At 46.0% G+C, this 21,260-nt stretch overlaps 8 protein-coding genes across 8 annotated transcripts; 4 read left to right on the top strand and 4 right to left on the bottom strand.

The window, feature by feature from the left end:
- Positions 1-217: 217 nt before the first annotated feature.
- On the top strand, positions 218-1,437 carry DFJ58DRAFT_801864 (uncharacterized protein). Its single transcript, XM_041390905.1, has 3 exons — positions 218-724; positions 778-878; positions 939-1,437. The coding sequence occupies exons 1-3, from the start codon at positions 461-463 to the stop codon at positions 1,300-1,302; spliced, it is 729 nt and encodes a 242-aa protein (XP_041240834.1). The 5' UTR covers positions 218-460; the 3' UTR covers positions 1,303-1,437.
- Positions 1,438-1,534: 97 nt separating this feature from the next.
- DFJ58DRAFT_717579 (uncharacterized protein) lies at positions 1,535-2,174 on the bottom strand (the record flags this gene model as incomplete). The annotated part of the gene is made up of 3 exons (XM_041384371.1): positions 1,535-1,564; positions 1,655-1,921; positions 1,977-2,174. 3 exons carry the CDS (start codon positions 2,172-2,174, stop codon positions 1,535-1,537), a joined length of 495 nt encoding a protein of 164 aa, XP_041240833.1.
- Positions 2,175-3,317: 1,143 nt separating this feature from the next.
- On the top strand, positions 3,318-5,260 carry DFJ58DRAFT_747559 (uncharacterized protein; the record flags this gene model as incomplete). The annotated part of the gene is made up of 10 exons (XM_041387529.1): positions 3,318-3,591; positions 3,657-3,689; positions 3,742-3,761; positions 3,815-3,829; positions 3,886-3,924; positions 3,993-4,093; positions 4,547-4,596; positions 4,654-4,885; positions 4,943-4,997; positions 5,057-5,260. The coding sequence occupies 10 exons, from the start codon at positions 3,318-3,320 to the stop codon at positions 5,258-5,260; spliced, it is 1,023 nt and encodes a 340-aa protein (XP_041240832.1).
- Positions 5,261-7,716: 2,456 nt separating this feature from the next.
- On the top strand, positions 7,717-8,259 carry DFJ58DRAFT_515140 (uncharacterized protein). The gene is made up of 2 exons (XM_041380774.1): positions 7,717-7,923; positions 7,982-8,259. Exons 1-2 carry the CDS (start codon positions 7,782-7,784, stop codon positions 8,215-8,217), a joined length of 378 nt encoding a protein of 125 aa, XP_041240831.1. The 5' UTR covers positions 7,717-7,781; the 3' UTR covers positions 8,218-8,259.
- A 2,674-nt stretch (positions 8,260-10,933) lies between these two features.
- Positions 10,934-12,800, bottom strand: DFJ58DRAFT_731069 (uncharacterized protein; the record flags this gene model as incomplete). Its single annotated transcript, XM_041385984.1, has 7 exons — positions 10,934-11,066; positions 11,111-11,628; positions 11,685-11,792; positions 11,846-11,977; positions 12,033-12,116; positions 12,170-12,289; positions 12,342-12,800. The coding sequence occupies 7 exons, from the start codon at positions 12,798-12,800 to the stop codon at positions 10,934-10,936; spliced, it is 1,554 nt and encodes a 517-aa protein (XP_041240830.1).
- Positions 12,801-12,978: 178 nt separating this feature from the next.
- On the bottom strand, positions 12,979-17,638 carry DFJ58DRAFT_717578 (uncharacterized protein; the record flags this gene model as incomplete). The annotated part of the gene is made up of 15 exons (XM_041384370.1): positions 12,979-13,322; positions 13,490-13,669; positions 13,691-14,150; positions 14,467-14,675; positions 14,727-14,917; positions 15,376-15,541; positions 15,592-15,727; positions 15,836-15,895; positions 15,945-16,161; positions 16,210-16,477; positions 16,533-16,657; positions 16,697-17,010; positions 17,182-17,283; positions 17,335-17,395; positions 17,466-17,638. 15 exons carry the CDS (start codon positions 17,636-17,638, stop codon positions 12,979-12,981), a joined length of 3,006 nt encoding a protein of 1,001 aa, XP_041240829.1.
- A 623-nt stretch (positions 17,639-18,261) lies between these two features.
- Positions 18,262-19,299, top strand: DFJ58DRAFT_843900 (uncharacterized protein; the record flags this gene model as incomplete). The annotated part of the gene is made up of 7 exons (XM_041393017.1): positions 18,262-18,408; positions 18,461-18,577; positions 18,611-18,773; positions 18,858-18,990; positions 19,061-19,073; positions 19,101-19,115; positions 19,147-19,299. 7 exons carry the CDS (start codon positions 18,262-18,264, stop codon positions 19,297-19,299), a joined length of 741 nt encoding a protein of 246 aa, XP_041240828.1.
- Positions 19,300-20,128: 829 nt separating this feature from the next.
- On the bottom strand, positions 20,129-20,496 carry DFJ58DRAFT_843899 (uncharacterized protein; the record flags this gene model as incomplete). The annotated part of the gene is made up of 2 exons (XM_041393016.1): positions 20,129-20,186; positions 20,246-20,496. 2 exons carry the CDS (start codon positions 20,494-20,496, stop codon positions 20,129-20,131), a joined length of 309 nt encoding a protein of 102 aa, XP_041240827.1.
- Positions 20,497-21,260: the final 764 nt, after the last annotated feature.

The raw sequence follows: 21,260 nt of genomic DNA, 5'->3' as shown, positions 1-21,260 counted from the left end.
TTCAATGGGTCAATATAAGTAACAATCACGTTGATGCTCATCGCTAATCATTCTGCTTGTTATGCTGCGATTGATTTCAAATTCTACAGACTCGAACGTGCGGACTTGAAACACAGAAGAACACGATATGCACGGAATGATTAAGCACAGGCCTCCCAACCAACGCCGATGCTATCATTGACAGCTCATTAATGAATCATTACTCACCCCATCTGGGGCTCTCGCATGTCATCTGAAATGCAAGTCTGCATTATTGAGTTACCGAAACGACTGAGTACTGATTTGTGTCGTCATCATGTCACCTTCTATCGGCATATCCAGGTCCCCGTGATGCTTCGATCTGTGCAACTTCGCCTTAACAGCGGAATGCGCAGCATCCGTACTTGGGCGCCCTCTCTGGGGTACATAAGGCGAGGCGGCGACAGCAAGATGCCTCATCAACAGTTTCATTTCCACCATCATGGCACTTGTTCTCCCTACCTTGACCGCCTTCACTTCTTCGCGTCTCATGGCCATTCTGACGGCCAAGACCCAAGCAGATTTCACCACAGCATTTGATGCGCTTTTCGCGCACAATGTCAATGTCATTTACAACGGAAAGCCAGTTTCAAGGGAGCAGTATCAGGCACAGTTGCTCAGTCAGAGCAGCGCTGCTCTTGAAGAGCAAGGTGCAAGCGTCAGTGTTCAAGGTGAACTAGAAGTCCCTGGCGACAAAGGACAAATCGTAAGCAAAATATTTTATTTCATGCTCTGCAATCCCATTGAAGAAATCCGCAGTCTGGGCTCGTCGGTCTATTTTACACTTCCCTCGTTGACTCAAAGTTCCTTGTCTTGGGAGCTCCTGCGGAAAGCAAAGTGACTTCCTCATTCAATGCGATGTAAGATTTGTTTATTATTGTGATTACTCAGCCATCTGATTATCTTACGCTATTACGCAGCATTCAGGCCACGGAGCCTCGACCCCAGTCCAACCCCCGCATTCGTGGATATTTCGACCCCCGTCGCATAGTGACGGTGAATCAGATTGCCACCGATCAAGCCGTGCATGTCACCATTCCTGCCGCTTCCATCAATTCAACCTCACCCGGCGTCACTACCACTGAGAATGTCACGTTGGGCCCCGGCCCTAGAAAGATTACGCCAGGGCCGTTTGGTGGACACTTTGGTCCCGGACCAGTACGCTTGGGCCCTTTGGAGACAAATCCTGAGCGAGAGACGTTCCCAGGGGACGGGGAGTTTGGCGTTGGTCCAGTCGTGATCCCTGGAGAAACTATCGGTGAAGATACTAACCCTAAGGCATGAGCATCTCAAATTCCCTTTCATACAGTATGTTACACGGACACATGTTGATTTATGTATCACTACTTGTACATTACAGTATATCACAGTCGAAATAATGTTTCTGAAGACAAATGCAACAATATGATATAAACTCCGGAGCAAATGGCGTGATTGAGTACATGGAATACGGCTGAGAAGTTGAGTATCGATACGATAAGAGCGACATTAATCGCGCAGGATTAACAGGCATGATTCAAGAAATTTCCCCGCGGTCTGCCTTTACCTAATTGCATGTTAACGACAAAGATGCAGAATTCACACTCAAAACACTCACATTAGCCTCGCTCTCCGTTGGACAGGGCTCTCTCGTAACTTCTGTTATCTCCTCGTAGACGATGTGCCGCTTGATGGTGCGCCCGTCGGACTCTATGTCAGCGCCCTCCTGATCTGTTCCAAGATCACCAGCACCGACAACGCCCTCAAATTCACCCACTCTCGCAGTACCGAGGGGACCAGTTACTTCGTCTCTCAGGTAGGACGCCTCTCTGTGATCCATTTGCTCGTCAGGTTGGTGCTTCCCATTAAGATAATCAATCGTCTTGCGCTGAAGGTCATTAATCGTGACGGAAGAGCGGTCAGCCTACAAAATGATGTCAATATCATTTTCCCCAACGATTCGGGATTGTACTGAGCACCTTCACGTGTGCTTCAGATACAGACGCCAGATCTTCGTTCCACCCTGGTGCGTCGTCAATTGGGGTTGACGTTTCATGCTGGGTTCTGGACAAGTTTTCTTCGTTTTTTCTCGCTCCAACGTCTGCAATGATGGAATTTTGTTCTGTTTCAGGGGTGGGCGATTGGAGTAGACGTACCTCCGGATCATTGTCATGCATCGTACTTTGGCAATAAAGTCATGATAAGCAGAGTAGTATGCAGTTTTTAATTCGTGACCAATACCTAGTGTACCGTCTTCGGTCATGATACAGTCAGCTTCTAGACTTGAAGGTGTCTGTTTTGTGGGCGCACCTCGCATTTGCATATCGCGACGAAACTCCGAGGCTTCCTGAAACTCTCTTTATAGAGCAGCGTACTGCAGTAAGGTAGCTCATTGAGTATGGGTTGCTTGGCGGGGAGGATGGACTTGAGTGAAACACTCGTACACTTGAAGTTGAAATACAACTTCGTGCCCCTAACGTCACCTGAGCCAAAAGTTTATGATGTCATAGCGTGGGAGCTCCTTATTTTGGCATCTATACGACGCCGGCCAGCACCGTGACTATGGAACAAATTGGGAACAACGTCGCAAGCATGTGCATGAACGATTGGTGAAAGAACTTCATGATGGCACCTACAAACGGCCTAGTGCAACCAAGGGCATTAATTTAGTGAGTGTTTTTGGTAAGGATTTGATTAGTATCTCGTCGCTTAGCGCTTATCCGTGAGCAGCTTTTGGTCTATCCGATCCAGACGCGTTCCAACAAGGACCAGGAAAACACCCTGCCCATATGGTACAAGACTAGACTCCAATTATGTAAGTAAATCGCTTCACGATTTTCTGAGCTAGTGGCTGCCACAGCATGATACGTCATCTGCTTGGATCAACAGTTTTGCCAAGCGCCCATCCTATACCTTGATCGGGCGTTTTACAGGAAGCTTCAAGGACTTCCTTTAAACGTATTCCAGGTGAATTGCGGGCAAATCCTGTACAAAGTCTACATGCAGGTATTCTCAGTGTTTTGTTGGTCTCATTAATATTGTTCCCATAATCTCCCCGCGGTGATGATCCGATATGTTGTGCTTTGCAAATTGTCTTGATCCCCTAGGGGATCCACATTGTTTTTGTACTGGAATTTAGCGTTGAAACTCTAACAAGATACGACATCCATATTGTTCTCCAAATTTCAAAGCTCACTTTGGCAATGTAACCGCTGATCGCACTGGCAGGTTGCCTAAATCATGAACGGTTCTGTCGATCTTTTGGGACGATCAAACGTGCGACTCACTGCCTTGCGATCTCACCAACAACTTTTATCTTCATGCCATCGGTATCCCTGGATGCACATTGTCTTTCCACTGGAATTCAGGCTGAACCACTTACCCCGAAGATATCATCGTTCAAAAACTTCAAATCTCACTTTGGTAATGTAAGCGCTGGATTGTGGTATATCAAGCACGAATGCGATCGTTATACATCCACCAAATCCCCCTGCTCACTCGCTCCATACTCTAATAGTATGACCCTAGTAGTCTCGAACGATCCCAGTTGGTGGCCAGTCATCAATGCGAATGTTATTTTCGGCTATTTTGTAGGTTCGTGGAGAGTCAACCGCATGATGACGGTGATTATTCGATTCACCTTGACTCCAATTTCGCAGTTGCCGCCTCTGTTGGGGTGATGTACGATTGGGGTGAGCAAGACTAAGTATAAAATAACCACTGATATCCTGATGGTATTCTCAGCGCTGACGTTTGGACAAGAGGTACGTCAATCCCGATTACTGGGGCAGCCAACTCGCTTAGAATTGTGTTATAGGTGGAACTGATGTGGGTGAGCGGACTCCCACATCGAAAGAATGTCGTGAAATTAAAACTTGTTCACGGCAGAGGCAACGCTGGTCCTTGATGACCTTTCTCTACCTCAGTGTATGTGCCTTGTGTTTCAATATTTACGCTTAGCAAGTCCAAGTTTTGCTGACTTCAAAATATCGTAGGTGCGCTATGTTGGAATAGGATATGCTGTGTACGTTTGGAAGTTTAAGCCACTGATGTTGCTCTCATCATCCATCTCTCACAATCAGGATGAACATTTTGAGTATGTCTCCTCGCATAGACTCTGTTTCTTTCTTGTGACGGGCGGCATATAGTTTGTGTTCCAACTATTTCGATGACAGATACAGTGAGCATTCCACACTGATGCCTTCCATTCCTGTCGAAACACTGAACTATCATGCAGGGGTGAGTGATATTCTCGATTAACTCGTCGGTTCAACATAACGACTCCCACAGTTGTGAGTCTGTTTAGACCTTGTGATCTTCCGAAGCTGATAACTAATGTTGCTGCATGTGTCAGGCCTTATCAGTAAGCGACGTACTTTATTGGATGGCTGACGTTGTAGGTGTAATACTGGGCGGTGAGCTATGCACCTCCGTGACATTTACTTGACTGAAAGACCATGCAAGTGATCATGATTGCTCGGTCACATGCCATGTATCAGCAATCCAGAAAGGTGCTGATATTTCTGGTCGTCATCTTTCTGGCCATCAGAATCGCCAACGTAGTGATGCTTGCAATAACGATGATGCAGAGTTCAGCGGGTAAGCTTTAATTATATATGAAATGTTTAAGTGCATCAGGCTGATTGAAAATACCAGAGGAATACGTTCTCTCCGGCACGTATCAGTGCATATTTGACTCCGGGGGAGATTCCGTATTTCTTGCTTCCATGACTTGGATACTTGACACTGTATGGGAGGTCCTTGCACTGTGTCTCGCGGTCTGGATTGCTGTAAAGCACTTCCGTGAACTACGACAACATTCAACCAGAGGTATTATCGGTGACTGTTTCACGGTGCTAATGAAAACTCATGTGAGTTACTTTGCGAGGTGAGCTCATAATGTGAATGCGGTTCTTTTGTTCCCCTAAAGTTTTGCACGTGCTAGTTTTTTGGCCATCTCTTGCTTCGAGATCGGTTTCTTCTCTCCAACGCTCATAGCGGTACGTCGAACTGTCACCGACTTCTACATGCATGTGACCATCATTCATCATTTCTATAGGACCTATATTCCCTGGACACTCGGATTTATCAAGGTTTCGCTGAGATATCTGGCTTTGTGGGATTTTTTGTGCTGGGACCACGCTTGATCCTCGGTGTCCGAGAATATCACGCTGAGCTCGTGGCCAACTCTGATACGGCAACCGCTATGACTTCAATTGCCTTTCAGGAGCGCATCCATGTGTCAACTAGCAGTAGTGTGTAGCGCAGGAGATGCTATGATTGAATTGCGATTTCGGGGGGTAGTGTGCAGGGAGCGGGAGAATTTGTTTTTATTTATTCCAGGTTTTGTCGTGGTACTTATTTATGTACGAGTCATATCTTGATAACAGTCGGGCCTGCTGATGTGACTTGGGGCTCCCAGAGACAATACAGTCATGGGGAAGCCTAGAATTGTAAACTCAAAAGCTTTGACTCAGTGTAAGTTCTGGAAGTACCGAGACTTTAAATCCAGAGAGGGCGTGATAGAATTCGTGCGTTCCGCGATAGCGCTATGCCAGATCTGGGTCATCGATATAAAGCACCTCGGTCCTTAATGGTGAGTGTGTGGTATGCACAGCCTGAAATAAAAATGACCTCACGGGCTCTCGACAATCGGGTGTGACTAGAAAGGGAGGTGGGTGGGTGGACAAAAGACTCGTGCTGAGAACTGGAAGGTGAGGGCATGAGGCAAAAAGAATCTAGGGATCTTTTCGAAGGTTGCGCACATATATGTCTGTGCGCATGGACGTGATTAATGCAAGTGCAAGAGGTGTGTCAAAGACACGTGCGCTTACAAAGCCCTAGCTCAACGTAACTTACTAGTATTGTTGGCTCTCAGGCTCGCCTACTCATTGAGCGTTCAACAACGTTGCATGAACGTCCGTTCAGGGAACCGGTGAACGAACTTATGGCGCCTACAAGCAGCCTAGTGCAAGCAAGGGCACTAATTTAGTGAGTGCTTTTGGTAAGGATTTGATTATATATGTCGTCACTTATCCGCGAGCAGCTTTTGGTCTATCCAATCGAACGCGTTCCAACAAGGACCAGGAAAATACCCTGCCCTCGCGTCATCATATGATACAAGAATAGTCTCCGACTAAGTAAATCCTTGCACGATTTTCTGAGCTGGTAGCTACCGCAGTGACACGTCATCTGCTTGGAGCTGCGCCAGGGCAACAGTTTTGCAAAGCACCCCCATCCTATACCTTGATCGGGCATTTTACAGGAAGCTTCAAGGAATTTCTTTAAATGTATTCCAAGTGACCTGCGGGCGAATCCTGTAAATTATCAAATAAAATCTACATGCAGGTATTCTCAGTGTTTTGTTGGTCTCATTTTCCCATAATCCCCCGCGGTGATGATCCGATGTGTTGTGCTGTGTTAATTACATTGATCCCCTGGATCCACGTTGTTTTTGTACTGGAATTCACGTTGGACCACTAACAAGCTTCGATATCTATATCGTCTTTCAAATTTCAAATTTCACCTTGGCAATATAACCGCTGATCGCACTACAGCAAGCAGGTTGCCCAAATCATGAACAGTTCTCCTATCTTTGGGACGATCAAACACGCGACCCACTGCCTTGCGATCTCACCAACAACTTTTACCTTGATGCCATCGGTATCCCTGGATGCACATTGTCTTTCTACTGGAATTCGGGCTGAACCATTTACCTCGATCAATCAGATACCATCCCTCAAATCTCACTTTGGCGAGGTAAGCGCTGGATTGTGGTATATCAAGCACGAATGCGATCGTTATACGTCCACCAAATACCCCCGCTCACTCGCTCCATCCTCTAATAGTATGACCCTAGTCTCGAATGATCCCAGTTGGTGGCCAGTTATCAATATGAATTTTATTTTCAGCTATTCTTCAGGTTCGTGGACAATCAACAGCATGATGACGGCGATGATTTGATTCACCTTGACTCCAATTTCGCAGTTGCTACCTGTGTTGGACTAACATACGATTGGGGTAAGCACGACTAAGTATAAAAGAACCACTGATATCCTTATGGTATTCTCAGCGCTTACGTTTGGGCAAGAGGTACGCCGATCCCGATTACTGGGGGAGCCAACTCGCTTAGAATTGTGTTATAGGTTGAACTGATCTGGGTGAGCGGACTTCGATCTCAAAAGAACGACGAGAAAGTACAACTTAATCATGGCAGAGACAACGCTGGTCCTTGATGACCTTTCTCTATCTCAGTGTACGTGCCTTGTGTTTCAATGTTTACGCTTAGCAAGTCCAAGTTGTGCTGACTTCAAAATATCCTAGGTGCGCTATGGTGGAATAGGATATGCTGTGTACGTTTGGAAGTTTAAGCCATCGATGTTGCTCTCATCATCCACCTCTCACAATCAGGATGAACATTTTGAGTATGTCTCCTCGCATAGACTCTGTTTCTTTCTTGTGACGGGTGGCATATAGTTTATGTTCCAACTATTTCGATGACAGATACAGTGAGCATTCCACACTGATGCCTTCCATTCCTGTCGAAACACTGAACTATCATGCAGGGGTGAGTGATATTCTCGATTAACTCGTTGGTTCAACATAACGACTCCCACAGTTGTGAGTCTGTTTAGACCTTGTGATCTTCCGAAGCTGATAACTAATGTTGCTGCATTTGTCAGGCCTTATCATAAACGACGGACTTTATTTGATGGCTGACGTTGTAAATGTAATGCTGGGCGGTGAGCTATGCACCTCCGTGGCATTGACTTGACTGAAAGATCATGCAAGTGATCATGATCGCTCGGTTACATGCCATGTATCAGCGATCCAGAAAGGTGCTGATATTTCTCGTCGTCATCTTTCTGGCCATCAGAATCGCCAACGCTGTGATGACCGCAATAACGATGATGCAGATTTCAGGGGGTAAGCTTTAATTATGTATGAAATGTTTAAGTGGATCAGGCTGATTGAAAAATACCAGAGGAATTAGTTCTCTCCGGCACCTATCAGTGCATGTTCGACTCCGGGGGAGATTCCGGATTTCTTGTTTCCATGACTTGGATACTTTCTACTGTATGGGAGGTCCTTGCACTGTGTCTTGCGGTCTGGATTGCTGTAAAGCACTTCCGTGAATTGCGAAAACACTCAACAAGAGGTATTATCGGTGACTGTTTCATGGTGCTAATGAAAACTCATGTGAGCTACTTTGTGAGGTGAGCTCATAATGTGAATGCGGTTCTCTTCTTCCGCTGAAGTTTTGCACGTACTAGTTTTTTGGCTGTCTCTTGTTTCCAGATCGGTTTCCTCTCTCCAACGCTTTCAGCGGTATGTCGAGCTGTCACCGACTTCTACTTGCATACGAACATCATTCATCATTTCTATAGAACTCATATTCCCTGGGCGCTCTGATTTATAATGGTTTCGCTCAGATATTCCAGTTTGCGGGCATGTTTGTGCTGGGACCACGCCTGATCCTCGGTGTTCGAGAATATCACGCTGAGCTGGTGGCCAACTCTGATACGGGAACCGCCATGTCTTCAATTGCTTTTCAGGAGCACGTCCACGTGTCAACTAGCAGTAGCGTGTAGTACGGAAGATACTCGATCAATATGATTTACAATCGGCGGCTAGTTCGTAGTAGTGAGCGGTTTTTGTTTTGATTTATTCCAAGTTATGTGCCGCCTTCGATCCAGTTTCAAAACTCACTTCATTCTTATTTACTGTGTGTTTTGAGAGTGGGTCCGGGCAATGTTCTCGCTGTGGTACTCAATCAAGTTATTTGATGTTACAAATATATTTGAAAGAGACATAGCTCTGAATCATATCTCTACTGACGCTAGCTACCTGCCCACGCTTGCACCATGTGGCAAGCTGAAACGTCTAACGACTTTACTTGAAAACAGTCGTTCCCTTTCAGTGTCGTGATTCTTATTCCTGACATACGAATTTATTAGCATAAGCACATTGCACATCAGACAACGTCAGGGGACCAGGTCCGTAGGCTCGAGGCAAGGTTATCAGACACCATCCCGTAATGATGGGCGCAACTGCGTCATCATTGCGTATCCTCATCTTATCTCCATTCCCTTCCAAGAACACTTGACGAGCTGAACAGGAGTAGCAATGTGCCAGTCGTGATATCCCCTTTCTCATTCTCCTTTTCCTTCGGTGGGCAGGACTTAGATGGTACGATCGACAAGAAAATGATAGTTGAGTTCTGTCAAATTGCAGCTGAGAATTACTCGAGTGGCACAATAGGGGGAATAGTTAAGTATGATGGAGGCGCATGCTGCCTAGTGGCAGGTTCGGCTGGGAAGAGAATAGTAACGGAAGTCGATAGACTCGAGAGTTGTTGGAGGTACCATCGAAGCAATTGTCGGGTACGAGATGCGAATTCTAGAGCGAGTGAATGTTGAATGGAAGCGAGGGAGACAGGCTCACCATATGGGGAGTTTCATACAGCTGTATCGTCTACTCAACAATGTCACAACAGCGTAACGCCTGGATGGCGACGACTACCTTTATGCAGAGAATCGCATTGTGAAATACGTGTATTAGCCTCCCAGCGGTGTTGAAAGATGCACCAATGATGGGCACGGAAGGAATTTCCTGGTGACATGTACAGGCAGTACAGTGTTGGTACGCCCGAGAGCTCGATGATTCTGCTAAGAAATTCTCTGATGTACAAGGATCGGCAGAGTTCAGAGCGTCTAGCTCAGACGATAAGGTGCCTGCAAAGTTGAACACAACGCAGGAGGGCGCTGGAGGGGGCGTCGACTGCGTCAACCATGACGCGTGAACTCCTCGGCATAAAGTTTGGACTTTTCTTTCAGGTCTACTGCATAATCACTGCACTTGTCACCGTTGATAGCTCATCCTGTCCTGGGTCACGAAGTGCGAGCATGACTGCATTGTTTGTACCAGGAGATATTGCGAGGAGGACACTCATGCATACGTGGCTTGAAAATGCGCAGCCTAGGATAAAGGAAGCGACGCAGAGGTCGGTGTCGAATTTGGGAGATGTATTGACGATGCTGTTGAAGACTGTTTATGATCTAGCTCAGAATCCTCAGATTGTCATGAGGCAAATCACTTTATAAGTACTCATGGAATTGCTAAGCGATGCGGTGTGGAGGAGTTATGAGCAGCCAGTCGAGTGCAAAATGGGGTGCCTGGTCGCTTGTGTTTGTGCTGGCGAGCTTTGGACGATATTTTCAAGACACGGCTACAAAGCAACGATTGAGCCAGTGCTGAAGTAAATAATATTCGACGGGACCAAATATTAATCCGCCTATGATAGGCCAGCCTATTTCGTCAGACGACTAAAGTCGGAGTTCGAAAGAAAGACTGCAAAGGCTTGAGCTCAGGCTACACTACCGACTGCCGAAAATGTGTTGTACAGTCCCAAAAATGGTAAGCTGTGGCGCACATTTCCACCACCTTGGTCATATGATTTTCGCACTACCTATTGGAGACAAATATATTCTAGTCTTAGCGAAGCGAGAATGTGCGGGCTTTGAGAGATGTAATAACGACCACCGAGACACGTCTCCAAGACACTCAGAATATATCGGCTACCTGAGCTTTAGTCTATATAGGAAATGACAGGCTCTGAATATATCTCTTACCACATCTAGCACAGACATCTGGTTCATACCTGTCACACAGGTTGGCTTCCATATGTCATGCATAGATATGCTCGATACCTCCAACACGCATCAATTCTCAGATATATAATATACTTGGATGACACCTGCGCACCATCCTCAGGCTGATCTCACTGGAGCTCTGAATGTTTGGAGAATCGAGTGCACAATAAATGAAACGAGCCACGAAAAACATCACATTACTGGTGGATGGTAGATACAGGCATGATTATGGAGTAGAGATACTGATTATGTGAAGTATGCACAAGCCGGAGTATAAATGAGCGTTAAGTATGTTTCCAAAAGAGTTCGTTCTGAATAGTCAATTGCCACTGGGGGCGGTTGGTGGAGAAGAGCGCTGGAACTTTGGTCCTTCCAGGAAAATCAGAAAGATCTTGCTGTAGATACTGCACGATGATCCTTCATGATAATCAGCGACAAAACGCAAGGCTCGATAAACCTACTCGCTATATGCCTTCTCATATGCCAGACCCTCCTCTTCCATCGCTTGCTCCTTCGCAGCATCACGGGCGCTTGCAAGCGAGGAGTCTACAAAATTCCAAAATCTTCCCGCTGTGTAGAGGTCAGACTCAGACTTATCTTTCTCTGCGACAACCAGACCATCCCCGTCAATGCCCCCTGAGTCGCACACATCAGGCTCGATGTCCACATCATCCTTATCATAATCCACATTTGCATTGAGGTTCTCATTCTCCTCATTGCCACCGCCACTATCAATATCTCCAGGGGCTGCATTTTCACCGGCGGTATCTTGAAAGGCATTGGCACCATCGTCGTCCTCTTCGGCATCACCGTCGAGCATGTTGCGCTCTATCTCATTGATATCGATGCCAAGCTGCAGTCCAATTTTTTGGTGGACTTCTTTTGGGAGAGAAGATATGAGCAGGGGGGAGTAAAGAGTCTTCAGAGGAACGGTCCTGTAGTTGCTGATACCGAGTAGGTAGACACGCAAGCAGCGCCGCTAGTCTCAATAGGTTACTATGTATCTATATAATATTCATTGTGACAAAAACATACCAAAAATGCGAACCTGTTCCAATGAGCTGCATCAACTTCAATACAACCATGACCAAGGCCCCTTGCGATGTCTGTGATACAAGTGCGTTTAGCAATAGACGCAGTCAACTGACAAATATCATTTCAGAAAAAAATCGTGATTGTAATTTTGAACTACACACCTTAGTTTTCATATTGCCACGGATGGTAGAGAGACACTTGCTGACAATCTTACCAAACAGTGAGGAGAGTTCCACGTCCTCGAACAGCGTCTCCGGTACTTTGAATATGTCTTGATTTTTCTTGATAAATTTCTGCCGTGGTGTCAGTCCACTTCACTTTCCATTCATACCACCACAAAAAACGTACCAAGATCTGTGGGTGTGTGTCTGTCACATATGCAGTGATGTTGGGCGAAAGCATGCATGCGACTAGACGGTTTTGAAGCACAGACTCATAAAATGATAAGTCAGACTTGTGGGATGTACAGAGATGGCAAATAATACCTTGAAATCTTTAGAGGCCAGCAACTCTTTCAGATTGGCGAGTATTCTAAGTTTTTCTTCGCCGTCGTTCTTGGGCACAAGGGCTACAATCCTTATGAGCATCTGGTATATCCCTCTGCACTGAAGGGGCACTAAATCATGTACATTTACAGTGAGTTAAAAAAATACTCACATCAACGAACTCATGAAGACTGGTGTTTGGAACACCAACCTCCTCCGCAACTTGATTTGCATAGACTTTGAGCCGTTTTGTGCTGTGAGGCGTAAGGGTAACAGGGTAACCATGACTCGCACCGGAATCCACCCTTTGGCGACGCACACCAGCAGTTATAGGCTCGTCCAAGGAGCCATTGGATGATGGCGCATGCGGAATGCTGAGGGAACCTGTGGTGGTGATCTGAGCATTAGTTGAAGACAATGGCAAGTGGGATACTAGAGGTGAGCGTGCACGACTGATATTAGTACCACGCAGTTGTGAACCACATGCCGAAGGCGGTCGAGATCCTCTGCTGCTGGCTGACATGCTCCTGCCTCGAGCGAGCAAGGCATCGTTAGGTGCGAGTAGACCATTTGCTGTCGTTTGCCTAGCTTGTGGTTGCTTGCGCGCACGCACGGGATGCTGTGAGATCATGCTGCAGACAGTGAGGGAGCAGGACAACCAATGCTGCGAGTTGGTTCAAACTCCATTGAAATCAAAAACAGCGTTAATTGAGTTTACATTAATTCAATTCAATTCACCCAATGGAGAATCGTCAACCATGGCGCATCAAGACAAGTCAGACGAGGGGGGGATGGTGTTCAAATTACTATTACAAGTACATATTATGTTTACGAATGGTACTTTCTTGAGGCTGCAAATCAAAGTCCCTCCATCCTGCTGTTGCTGTTGCTACAGAGCGGGTTGGTGACAGATGCCAGAGAGCCTTAATGCTGCCGGGGAGTAGCAAGCATTGCTTTCCTCCACCCAGTGCAGCACCTCTAAGGGTGAGAAGGGGATTAAGGCTTGTTGCGGTAGCGGAAGCAGGCACTGTTACTGCTGCTGTTGCTGTTGCTGTTGCTGCTGCTGCTGCTGCTGCTGCGGATGAGAGTACAGGTGCTGCGGGTGTGGGTGCGGATGAGAGTGCAGGTGCTGTTGCTGGTGCTGGTACTGGTGCTGTTCCGGGTGTGGATGTAAGTGCAGGTGCGGGTGTGGATTGGAGTGCAGGCGCTGTTGTTGTTGTTGTTGCTGCTGCTGCAGATACGGCCCAGATGGATTTTGGTACATGTTATAGCCTCAGTGTAGTGAGATTTTTGATGCTATAATCACGACGAAGAACTCACCGGTATATGACCTTTCTATAGCCTCATGATGTCGCTGTGAGCTCCCCGGGTGAAGATACAGAGCTGGTGGTGGCAGATCATATAACTGTGGTGGAGGAAGTTGTGAATGGTCAGGAGGGTGGTAGTACTGGGGGGGAGGGAATACTGGTGGCAGTGCAAAGTGGGCTTGATTTTGGTGATCTATAATATGAACCATTGAACCTTGCTGAGCGGATGGAAGCTGGCTAGAGGATCCGGCAATCACTTGACCAGTCTTCGATGTTGCTGCCTTCCTTCGTGCCCTGGAAGTGGCTGCCTTTGCCTTTGATTTTGCGGCTGTCTTTGACTTGGGAGGGGCCTGATCGAAGGTGGGAGCTGCCACCAGAGGGATCTGGGTATCATGTTCTATATGGTCATCTAGTTGGGGTGCGTCACCAGATTTTTTCAAAGCCTTCTTCTGCTTCATTTGTTGTACGGCTATTTCCCGAACCTCTGCCACATTCGTAACTCTGAGCGGTGATTCACGGAGCATCTCGGGGATTACAAGATTGATATGATCGTAATTATGAATAGAGTAGGCGTTGACGAAGTAGTGTGGGGTTGACTTGTGCTGAACGATAGGTTTCGTGCGAGAAGTTTCAAGCCGTTCTTGGCACATGGGTTGCTGGACAGTGTCTTTACACTGTGAATCGACACAGTTGTGCTGGAGATTAATGACACATATGATATCCTACAGTGCAAGGGTCATAAACAGCACACACAATCAATTGGATCTCAAATTCACCATCGCCGTTGTGACAACCTCGTCGTCAGTCAGGTTCAGACAGGGTAGATGGACGGAAGCATGCAAAGTGTCTGCGAACAAAAAGAGCTGGAGTCCAACATGAACAACAGTGTTTGGATCCTCGGATGATATGAGGATCTCACGAATACGTCCAACACATGTCTAACAATATCCCCACATTAATAAAGAGTCATACGGTGAGGAAATTGCTCACCTGTTCATCTGCCGCTCGACGGAAGATAACATGACTATTCAGATATGCGACGTCCCCTTCTCTCGCTACAAGTGATTTGCCTTGATAATAGGCAATGCCAGGCTGTGCAGTCTTGAGGATCTTCCAGCAATACGTTTCTTTCCAGGCCACTGCATCGTTTCTCGCCATTTTTCCGTGAGTGCGAAGAGAAGTCTGAGCTTTCCTGGAACCTATGTGAAAAGAATTAGTAGCAATAGAGTGAGCTAGTGGGGTAGGATTACCAGGTACTGGAGTGTTGCGATTAAAGACTGATAACCCAAGTAATCGTGCTTGCTCTGGGTGTTCATCGAGATACCCTAGAATTTGCACTCCTCCCCGGACCCATTTCGAGACTTTGTTATCATACCAGTACCCGCCAGTGACAATATGCTTGATGATATCTTGATGAGCAAATCCTCGGCAAGTGTCGCGGCTCGGTGTTTGACGATTACTGTATACACATGACAAATGAAATACATGGTTAAAGGACTCGTATCATTCTGTTGAAAATATCACTGCTGGTCCGAAACGCCGAATATATGCCGGGAGATGGACTAAAAAATGAAATTTGGGCTTGCTTATAATGATGCTGGGTGCGCACTGTGCTGTGATGTTAAGAAAATCTTGAATCGTTTGAGACAGCTTTGCCTAGAGAAGAATGAGAACTGAAGTTATTGCATATATCTGTGTAAACCTACAAGATAAGCTTCTGTATTCACAATATTTGTGTGCCAGACGAGTACAACGAGCTCTCCTATCACAGTCCATGCGTTGAGAACAGTCGAAGGGATGATATCATAAATCAAAAATGGCATCATTTGTGCCAAGCTTTTAAAATGTTTTCCTATCAGACTGCCTTTATAATGGCAGACGTAGTCCGCATTCAAGCACGGAGCATTGAGTCCGTCCTTATCAACAGACTCAAGATGGACCTGAAAGATGCCCATGAGCTTTGCCTTGTCGAGCAAAAACATGGTTTGCCCCCAAAAATATTTGACAACGCCAAGCAGTATTGTGTGCAGAATTTCTGTCGGAGTGTCCATGTGCATATCGAGGCCTGCTAAGAGTGTGAATGAGAGTTCAAATTCGCTAGAGTACTAAACTAACCTTCCATCCCTAACAATGGGTTAATAGTGTCGTCAAGCTTGTCGCCTTGCAAAAGTTCTGCGAACTCTTTCTCGAGGACAGCTGCAACTTCGGCTTCAGGCATTGCCTGGGTGCCAGCCGCATGCTTTCGAAGTTTCTTCCCAAGTTCTACTAACACATTGAGGATTGAACCAGAAGCGGAATCACAAACACCAGTCAACGATACTCAATTCTTGATCTTCTCTGACGCTCCTGACTTCAACACGATCTTGCACTGTTTTCGGATCTCTGCCGTCGTATTTTCAGGAGTTCGTAGATTGCCTGACTGCAGGCACGATATTAGCTATTAGAATGTAGTTCAAATGTATTCCTACCATAAAAAGGCTTCTGTACCCGTCACCAGACACCTTATGCTCTTTTGTCCCGCCAATATCACAAGTCCTGGAAAAGTAATTGCAGTTTAAGCCGGCATGGCTACATTCTTCTGCTTGCATGGGGTTATCTCCAGCAAGGAAAAGCGCGTATGGAACCAACATAACCTCTTCGTTGTATTTGCAATCCCAGGCGATTATACCTGATTCAGCAGCGTTACTGCATATGTCAGAGCTTCAACTTCAGCAGATCGAGGAAACAACATACCATATAGATTCTTTCATGGCTCGCATAAGTTCCATGGGAGCAGCATGCGGTGATGATGTGACAAATCGCACAAAAAAATCCTTCTTGAGCATCTCGCGCGGTAGATTGGCATTTGACATATAAATTGCATGGTGTTTGTTCCATTGCTTCGAGACATTGCCAGAAACATCGTCCATAAAAATGAGGAGGGGAACTGTATAGACCATCCGGCCGTTAGACTTCGCACACAGTGGATTCGGAGCAAGAGATGCATATTTTACTGATGAAGCTGTTATATTGTATAAGTAGCGAGTCACTGATGCGACGGATGTAAATCAACGCACGTGTAAGGCCACAGTCAAGCTCGCCTGGAGTTGCGGCAATCTCTTCAAATGATCGCATAAACATAGATGTCGGAATGATCTCTTGTTGCTCGTTAACGATAAATCCAGCCTTAATATAGTGAGGACTTCATTTATCTGGATATATTTACAACCAGAAGATGTACCTCTGTTCATTCCATTCAACCACCCGACCAAGTGCATATAATGCCTTGTCATCTGACTGCTCGGATGGGTCAGAGTCGTCGTCACTCGAATCTGCGGGCAGCGAGGCATGAAAGAAGTGTTCCAGTATAAAATACCCTCCAGAATCATCCTGTAATAGTTCACCTGTGAAATAAATCATTCCATCCACACGAGCTGCGGGCGGTGAGGGCAGATCAAGCAACATCTTCTTGCCGTTGAATACTTGCAACATTCCCTCCCCGCTATCTTCTGGATAGTCTTGCATTGAAAAACGAGTCAGCGGATTTCCATAATCCTAAATCGTAGTGTCACAGTTGCTGTTGCATACAAACACGCTAGACATACCTTTGCGATCGATTTTGCAACATCATTGATGTAAAATACATTCCCAGATCAAGCTGTCACCTTCTCTGTCGGATCGCCGACAAGACTATCCAGATTTCTTGATGGCGCCAAGTGAGGGGACATCTCGAGCGCCGAGCTCTTGCACCCAACTGAGGACTGCCCTCTTCTGGGCATCAGAAAATGGGAGACGCGGAGAGCCAAAAAGGAGGGAGGTCACGAAATGCTTAATGCAAATTTAAGTGCTACAATATTGCTAACACAAAGAGAAACAAACCGATTTTGATGGCCAGGGATATGTGGGATTGTCCAGCGAAACTGTGTCCTTGATGTTCGTTCTTTCGTAGATATCATCTAGTTGTATGTTAGATTATAAGGCCTGCAAAAAGAAATCATAAAGTCACTCACCCAGGGAGCTCTATCCTGAAATCAGGTGTACTGTCATCAGAAAGTTCTCGCTCGTCGTTGATTGGGGCAAGTGGCGTCGAGAAGGGTACTTCTCCTGAAGCAATGATCGCCTTGAGTTCTGTGAACAAGTCCAAAGGGCCTTCGTCGAACTCAAATGTGCGGTCGCCGATCATTTTATTCAGAAGCTCAGATAAATCAAGTTCGGATTCGGAGGGCCCATTATCTGCCACTGACACAGGTGCCGTGTATGGTAGCGAGTTGAGCGAGTCGTTAGGTAGCGCATCATAGAGATCCATGTCCATTGGAGAGTCAGCGTTGGTATCAAAGAAGTCATCGGCGCCAACGAAATCATTAGTATGGGCCTGGACAACTTTTCGATGCTGCTCGGAATGTTTTCTTTGAGCATGACGGACATGAACACCTTGTATGATGTGTTTGTATATATGTCGAAACTCCATCAAACGATGATTGCCATCCTTGAGAGGGCACACCGTGCATTGGACACGCTTTTGAGTGCTATCGGAATATTGAAGGACTGCAGCATTAAGTCAGTAGAACATTCATACCACGAAATGAAAGAAAATGCACCAATACCATCAACTAAGTCTCTGTTATTCAGTGTCATACCAAACTGATCTAACAGTTATAAGTCTCGATTCAGTGACTTGACACTCAATCCTCCAAGTCTGCGCTGATGTGTATGATCATGTGAGCTTCCACCTTTGAAATCAACAAGTCTGAAGTCCCACGACGCAATATCTCCAATCAACAACTCAGTCTTCATCAACTCTCCACAATGACCAACGAAATCACCCACTTTGCGACCATTTTCACTCCAGAGGGCCATTTTGATAATTCTGACGGTGCACCGTGGCAGCGCGTCCTCCTTACAATGTGTTTTTTGGGCAGGCTCCCAAGGCAGACAATTCAGCGAACAAAAATTGTAAGTGCTTGTTGTTGCTGTCAACACGCTTGCTCATTGTTATGTATGATAGCCTGTCCATATTTCAGTTGCTATTGCCGAAGAATATGGGCCATTTACCTCCCTGGTTATGGAAGCTATATCAGTGGATCTTTGCTCTACTCATTTGAATTCACCATTAATGGATGATGTGAGTTCTGAATTCTGTACTGAATATTTTTAGATCTTACTTTGCGCAGTCAACTCCCAGTCAAGCCAACGACAATACTTCCCCCAAGAGGATGTCAGTATCCCATTTCTCCCACTTCGAGGAACCTTCGACTATGCTAATCCGATGGAATTGGCCCGTGCTATCGAAGGATATCAAAGGATGGTTGGTGACCGAAGTAGATAACAGGTCTCAATTATGGACATGGGATGTGATGCTTTCTGGCTCGCATTTGTCGCAGCATACCCTTGATTTCCCAGAGGCAAATGGCCAATGTGGGACCCTCGCGTTCCTTTGGAGGGGACATTTATTCAGGAGTGGTTGGGACAGTCAAGTGATATTGACGCCATGCAACTATGGGGGAATCATTCTCTCCTGACTCTACTCAGTGACCTGTGGGCCGAATTCAACAAACATACTGCGCTCTTTTACCCTTTCCCTCTCCTTGCTGTCGACCAACTCTAGGTCACTTCTGTTTGTGCGCTGATATGAATTTGTTGATTAGCTATTAGTCTGCATTGTATGTATACTACTTACTGTGCCAATGATAGCATTGTTTTATGCTTCCGAGTCAGCGTGATTCTGCCGCGGAGACGCTTTTCATCGCCCAAGATTGTGATCTAGATAGTCCATCTGTTGGTGCTGTCTTGGATGCAGCGCAATACGTACTGATAGATGTGGGATCAGCCATACAGGCCGCTTAGATATTAGCACCGGCTGGGTTACAGGTCTATCACAGGTCTGATTTTCGACTGTTCTACATGACTGACCTTGGATATGTCCTATATATGCATCACAAAGGGTGTATACTGGCCCTGATTTGGACGGATTTTCAGCTGTAACCACATCATCAGCCAGGATCGGGATATAAAACCTTTCATAGACACCGCATATGTACCCTATGTAGGTTTAAATTTATTATTTGTGTGGTAAGGCTACAATCGAACCAGTATTTAGCATGTTGCTATGTGTTTATATAACTTTCGCACCACCTCGGTTTGGGCCAAAGCGGCACTTGGCGGTGTAGTGCCGTGGGCAGAAATATTTCAGGGCAAGTTCTGCCAAAAGAATGGCAGAACGGCAATTGGCAGAATGGCAAAATTGGCAGAAATGTTTTGCGTGTTTTTGCTTGTTTCTAGAGTTGTTTAAGATGACGGCAAAAATGATATAAGCTATTGCATGGATGCTACACCCTCCGACAACAACAGTGTGTCGATGTTCCAGACTGCCTCTGTGCCTTGTGACCCACGGCCAACCACATCAATCTCTTTGATAAATCACGCAGGTGTGATTCCTTTATCAACCCTTCTCCAGCTCGTTCCAATCAATAACCCTTCCTCGAAAATATCTGGGACTTATAAGCTTTGTCTGATTTGATCCTCCCACCCATCAAGCAAGTATGTAAGCCTTTTGCATTCCTTGAGACGTGCAATGTCCTCGATTTGGACACGCGCAACTTTGCTATCCATAATTGAATGTGAGAGTACATAACGTGATGGGGATTGATATGAAGGCTGAATTTCATCAAGAAAGTTACGGAAAAAACCAGTTCTCTGCAACTAAGAATGGTATATTGGCATGAACAATGAATCTGGTTTTAATATTCATGCAGTCAGAACACATTCGATGATTTATGTCACTTGAACTCACCGAAACAATTTGAAATTGGCACGTGTTACTTGCTCTGGAGTGACTGGAAGATCCACAAACCCAAAGAGGTTCTTCCGTTTCTGTGGGGCTTGAGCTGTGCCTCCTGACGTTGACGGGGATGAAACAGAATTCTGCGTTTGGAATAGGTGGGAGTAGGAGGGCTTGATATCCGTTCTTTGAGGCAAGATAGTTATGGACTTCTGTACGAGCGTGATCTGGGGCTGTAGGGCAAGTATTCCGGTCAAGAACATGTTTGAGGTGTTGTCGTCACAGCCTTCTTATAGATGTTGAACAGTAGTTGCATTTGTAAAAATAACGATTGGATGAATTTGGGACTTTGTGCTGTTGGACAAAGTGGTTGGTGACGATTGTTCGGGTGGGGCGGCCCCTTGGACTTTTTTGACGATATTCTGGTGTGCAGAGAGGCTCAGATACACTTTTTTTGAACATCAACAATATATGCTATTTGCTCGTAGTACAAAATAAGATCACATGATTTCTGCCGACTTCTGCCAAAGGCCCTCGACCTACTGCCGGCAATTGCCGCTTGCCAATGCCATTGGCAGAATGGCAGAACTTCTGCCCACAACACTAGCTCAGGCATGAGTTTGGACGCCTGAAGGAGGAAGAGCAATCAGCCTGCCAAAGGCCACCCTTCCGATATCACCATGACACGTACTAAACTGCTCGAGGCATGTGCAAGAGCTCCATTTGATGACGGTTGCAAATGTTGACTATAACTTGACAGCTGTAGGTCTTCCCTACCAGCCACTTAAGTGGTCTTACTATTCGTTTTCAAAGTCTTTCTCATCGAAATGAGCCACACTTTCCGCCAATTTGGAACATTCACTTGCACCTAGCTTATCATGATCAGCGCTTCCCACCATATTCAAAAGTTCACTGCATCCTCAAATTCTTGAACTCGACGTTTTAGCACTCCTGTTTCAGCATATGTATCCGTCTCTATGAGCAGGTCATCCACTTTCACCTCAAAAGCTCCATCAAGTGCATGTGG

The sequence above is a fragment of the Suillus subalutaceus genome (assembly GCF_016647625.1).
Source record: "Suillus subalutaceus strain FC151 chromosome Unknown DFJ58scaffold_99, whole genome shotgun sequence".
Taxonomy (NCBI): domain Eukaryota; kingdom Fungi; phylum Basidiomycota; class Agaricomycetes; order Boletales; family Suillaceae; genus Suillus; species Suillus subalutaceus.
The sequence above is the reverse complement of the archived record's forward strand: the minus strand, read 5'-3'. Positions and strand labels throughout refer to the sequence as shown.

Bases quoted from the DNA above. Each gene is read 5' to 3' on its own strand.
- DFJ58DRAFT_801864 (XM_041390905.1), top strand. From the start codon at position 461: ATGGCACTTGTTCTCCCTACCTTGACCGCCTTCACTTCTTCGCGTCTC. The intron at 725-777 runs GTAAGCAAAATA...AGAAATCCGCAG, and splicing joins CTGGCGACAAAGGACAAATC to TCTGGGCTCGTCGGTCTATT. The intron at 879-938 runs GTAAGATTTGTT...GCTATTACGCAG, and splicing joins ACTTCCTCATTCAATGCGAT to CATTCAGGCCACGGAGCCTC.
- DFJ58DRAFT_515140 (XM_041380774.1), top strand. From the start codon at position 7,782: ATGCAAGTGATCATGATCGCTCGGTTACATGCCATGTATCAGCGATCC. The intron at 7,924-7,981 runs GTAAGCTTTAAT...GAAAAATACCAG, and splicing joins GATGATGCAGATTTCAGGGG to AGGAATTAGTTCTCTCCGGC.